The sequence below is a fragment of the Protobothrops mucrosquamatus genome, unplaced genomic scaffold (genome assembly GCF_001527695.2).
Source record: "Protobothrops mucrosquamatus isolate PMUCROS unplaced genomic scaffold, P.Mucros_1.0 scaffold25, whole genome shotgun sequence".
NCBI lineage: Eukaryota > Metazoa > Chordata > Lepidosauria > Squamata > Viperidae > Protobothrops > Protobothrops mucrosquamatus.
The window spans coordinates 1,666,894-1,671,675 of record NW_015386410.1 but is presented as its reverse complement, the minus strand read 5'-3'; the positions used below and the strand labels follow the sequence as shown (position 1 = coordinate 1,671,675).

Below are 4,782 nucleotides of genomic sequence, written 5' to 3'. Positions count from 1 at the left end.
CAAAGGGAGCCCCATGTAGAGAGCATTACAGTAGTCCAGGCGGGAGGTGACAAGAGCATGAGTGACTGTGTGTAAGGCGTCCCGGTCCAGAAAAGGCCGCAACTGGTGAATCAGGCGAACCTGATAAAACGCCCCCCTGGTCACGGCCGACAGATGGTCATCCAAGGTCAGCCGTGAATCCAGGAGGACTCCCAAGTTGGAAGAGAGAAAGGGTGGAATTGAAGGAAATAAAAGTTATTCTTTTATAAAATGTAACAATAAAGCTCTAATGTAACAATATATGAGACTTGTATGTTTAGAACAAATGTATTAATGTAACGCTAATGTAGCAATGCACTGCCAAATGTGTGAGAAGGTCTGTTTACTGTTTACTGTTTCCTGCCTAAAAATTCCTCCGGAGACAGGAACTTGCACCTTGAGTAAAAATCACTATCAAACAGGGGAATTTTGACCCAAGGTGAAAATTACAAATAAACAAGATAACAGCAGATGGATGGAACTGTCAGGATGACCTTTTAAGTGTAAAAACAACTTCAAAGAATGACTATGGAGTTGAAAGAGCTTCTTAGATGTGACATGCATTGTAAAAAATATAAAATACAAAGCTTGAAATCTGCTCTTTGCGCTCTTGGAACCCAATCCACTTTGGGAAGGGTCCAGGAGGCCGCGTTTGCAAACGCCTTTCTTTTCTTTTCTTATTATTATTTTGATGTTTTTCTCCAATAAAACTTTGTTTTGTTAACCAGACTTGTCTTTGTATTGTGAGTATCAAAATTTGGGGTTTTTACATCTCACACTAGTAAAATGTTTATCAACATTTCCAATATGGAAGTGCCTTACAGTTGGGTCCCGGTGGCCAACACACACTCCCTTTGAGCAGCCTCTCTTTACTGCTGAAGTTAAGGGACAAGAATGGAGAAAATTGCTGGCATCGTTTCCTGCCAGTGAAGCAGGAACCACAGAAATTATTACAAACCCTAACCAATTTAAGACACAGAGAAACCTCAGCCTGCTGCTTCTTGCAAGAAAGTCCTGTAAAAACAAACAAGCAAAAGCAAACAGGGAAATCCCAGTCCTAAGCAAGGCATGACGCTGTCTCCTTTGCATTTATCACAATGCAACTTTTCTCAACCCCAAAAGTTAAGTGCAGCTTAAGCCCTCAAACAGTTACCTACCTCTGCATCAAAAGTGTTTCGCAGCTATGTGTTTTCATCCCAAGCAAACCTTGATACCAAGGTCTGGACTCCCTTCCCGGATACATTTATTCAAAGAAAGCCAAAATGTCTGCAGGAAGACATAAATCTTCCTTCTACAGGAAGTTAAAGATCTCCTCTCTCAGAGCTGTCTCTGTGACAGCAGCTCTCCATGTACTGAAAAAGAGCTTTTTTTTCCAGCCGTACCACATGAGATTTCTCTGAGCAGAAGACATGTGTTCTTCCATAAAGCTCTTGACAGCTGTATGGGATAGAGGCCAAGCCTGCTTCCTGCCCTAAAAGAACCTCAATTAAATTAAGCTTGCTCCTACAAAGATAATCATGTCTCTCCATCTCCCTAGTCCAGAGCCCCCAAGAGCTCCTTCATGAATTGCCTATGAATTATAACCGTTTGTGTTACCAAAAGGGGAAAGTTATTAAAACATTATATTGCTATGTTTAATTAATTTGAAGGTCTGAGCAGGATATTTATTGGCTCACGGCTCTGAGTTTCTGGAAACACTGGAGATGGACCTACCGTCCAAGCCCGGAAGGCCATCAAGGCAGCAAAGAAGAAGAGCAGGGTGGTGGTGCCTATCTTGAGGTCAGAGAGCACCACCATGCCCACATTTACAAAGAGGGCCAAGCTGCTCACAACCAGCATGGTGTTGAGCAGAGCTATGTGGAAGATGGAGGTGCGGACTTTGACCAAGGGCAGCAGCTGCTCCAGACCTTCCAGAGGGATGTCCTTAAAGCATTTCAGCACCAGATGGGCATTCTTGGATCGGGCAGCCACTATAACTCGTTTGAAGTAATGCCTGGGTTGGAAGAAAAAGAGGAAGAATGGAAGAAAAGTGATGTTAAGGAAGTAGACACAGTTTCTTCAGATGTGAGCCAATGATTCATGGTCTGCCACACTCCTAGACAGTATTGGCAGACTCCCCAAAATAAATACAAATTTAAAAAGGCTGAAATCTTATGAGAAAAAAGAAACTCCCAAAATGTTGGTGTTTTTCCATATCAACCGATGAATGAAAGCTGCAATCTACAGGTAGTCCTCAACTCCCGACCACAATTGAGCCCAAAATGTATGTTGCTAAGGTAGACGTTCGTTAAGTGAGTTTTGCCCCATTTTACAACTTTTCTTGCCACAGTTGCTAAGTGAATCCCCGCAGTTGTTCAATTAGTAACACAGTTGTTAAGTGAATCGGGCTTCGCTGCTGACTTTGTAAGAAGGTCACAAAAGGGGATCACGTGACCCTGGGACACTGCAACCGTCACAAATGTGAGTCAGTTGCCGAGCATCCAAATTTTGATTACTTGACTATGGGGATGCTGCAATGGTCGTAAGTGTGAAAAATGGTCATAAGTCACTTTGTTCAGTGGCATTGTAACTTTGAATGATCACTAAATGAACTGTTGTAAGTCGAGGACTACCTGTCATGCAATTTCACTGTCTTTGCATAAGATACTGGGGATGAATGGGATTAAAAAAATGTCAATATTGGGAGGGTTGTGTTTGGTTTTGTGGAGGAAAGGAATGCAACTGAGCCACCTGAAAAAGATGGCTGCCCTGATCAGCTATTTCAAGGTTCCTCTCTCCCACCCCTTTACTTCCACGACCAAAGCTCTAAATTCTGCAACAAGATATTTAAACGAACACATTGCTGGCCAGTTATTTTGGGTTTTTGAGAGGTGATCAATGCATTCACATGCTAGGGTGGTCATGTGCTTATACAATCTAGTTCAGAACATTCTAGAACTCAGACGATTTTGGTGTCCTAGACAGTCCCCTCTGTTATGTGAATTGTTCTGTTTCAGGAAAAGAGGCATTGAGACGAAGCAACGAGTTCCAACAGTTCTCCTTTATTGCAACACCAACAGAACAGATTTTAAAATGGTGCGGCCCCCTTTTATAGCCCCCCTGCACAATACCTTGCTGGCCAATCATTGCAAAGGCTGGGAGCAGCCTTTCTTGTCCCGGGCATCCACGTGGTCTGCCCGGGCCAATCGCTGCAGCCTGTGCCTGCTGGCCCAGAATACCTTGCTGGCCAATCATTGCAAAGGCTGGGAGCAGCCTTTCTTGTGCCGGGCATCCACATGGTCTGCTCGGGCCAATCGCTGCAGCCTGTGCCTGCTGGCCCAGAATACCTTGCTGGCCAATCATTGCAAAGGCTGGGAGCAGCCTTTCTTGTCCCGGGCATCCACATGGTCTGTCCGGGCCAATTGCTGCAGCCTGTGCCTACTGGCCCAGGACATAACACCCCTCCCCCCTTGGCTAAAATAATAAGGCACACTTATTATTTTAAATACTCCAACACTCCATTACATTGCTTACGTTGCATCTATATATACACAACACTATAGTCTTGCTACCGCCATGCTCCCCACTCCCCTTGAGCTGCATTACTTAACCCAGACTACTAGGCCTGCCCATGAACTGACAAGGACCATACATAGTCTTGTAAGTATTTGGGAGGACCTCTGGCCCACCCTGATCTTCTCATGGCCAGTGTGTGTGCCTGGCCTGCCAGCTTGCCTGCCAGGCTAGGCAGACCAGGACTTTGTTGCCCCAAAGACCCAGGGGACCCACCCAGCTGCTGACTGGCTGGATCTGCTAAATCCAAGCCAGGGTTCCTTGGGGGGGTGGAATTCCCCAAGTCCAGTGGTGGGGTGGAATGCCCCAAGTCCCCAATGGACTCCTCTTGGGAGCCCTGTCCCTCGAGCCCTAGACCAGCAGCTGGAGTGGCCTGAGTGCCAGAGGCCGAAGCTGCCTCCATGGTGAACCCCCTTTCTGCGGACTCCCTGTTTGGAGCAATAGCTGAAGCCTGGGGATGTTGGAGAGACTGTGGTCCACAATCGTAATTGTGGTCCTCCTCCCCCCCGAGAGCAGAGCTAGGAGCGGAAGAGTTGCTGGGAAGCCTCCAGCGCAGTTGGTCAATGTGACGTCGGATCACACGACCATCGTCCAAGGCCACTTCGTATGACAGCGGCCCAGAGACCTTGCATACCACTGCTGTGACCCAGAGATGTCCTGGTCCATAGTTCCTTGCCCAGACCGGATCTCCCACTTGTAGTCTCCTAGGTGCCCGCGGCTGTGACACCTGTGAAGCCACCCGGTCTGGGTACAATCTGTCCAGTTTCGTGATGAGGCGACGACCCCAGCAGAGTTCAGCTGGGCTCTTTCCAGTAGCTGTGCAAGGTGTGGTGCGGTGGCAAAGAAGAAAGTCCGCTAACCTGTGATGCCAGGTCCCGTGCGTGATCCTCTTTAAGGCATCCTTGGTTGTGCGAACCATTCGTTCAGCCTGGCCGTTGGAAGCTGGATGGAATGGTGCAGATGTGGCATGCCGGATCATGTTGGCCTGGAGGAACGCCTTGAACTCAAACAACGTGAATTGGGGCCCGTTGTCGGAGACAAGGACATCTGGAAGTCCATGTGCGGCGAAGATCCCTCTCAGCACCTGGATGGTCCTAGCAGTGGTAGTGGAGGAGACAGGCATGACCTCTAGCCACTTGGAATGGCTGTCCACGAGAATTAAGAAGAATTGCCCCTGAAAGGGCCCAGCGTAGTCGATATGGACCCTCGACC

General features: G+C 47.5%; 1 protein-coding gene across 1 annotated transcript in view; it reads right to left on the bottom strand.

The window, feature by feature from the left end:
• LOC107283096 (transmembrane protein 143-like) overlaps window positions 1-4,782 on the bottom strand; it is a 70,987-nt gene that overhangs the window by 29,649 nt on the left and 36,556 nt on the right. The window contains 1 exon segment of the mRNA XM_029283135.1: window positions 1,732-2,011. Coding sequence (XP_029138968.1) covers window positions 1,732-2,011 — 280 coding nt within the window.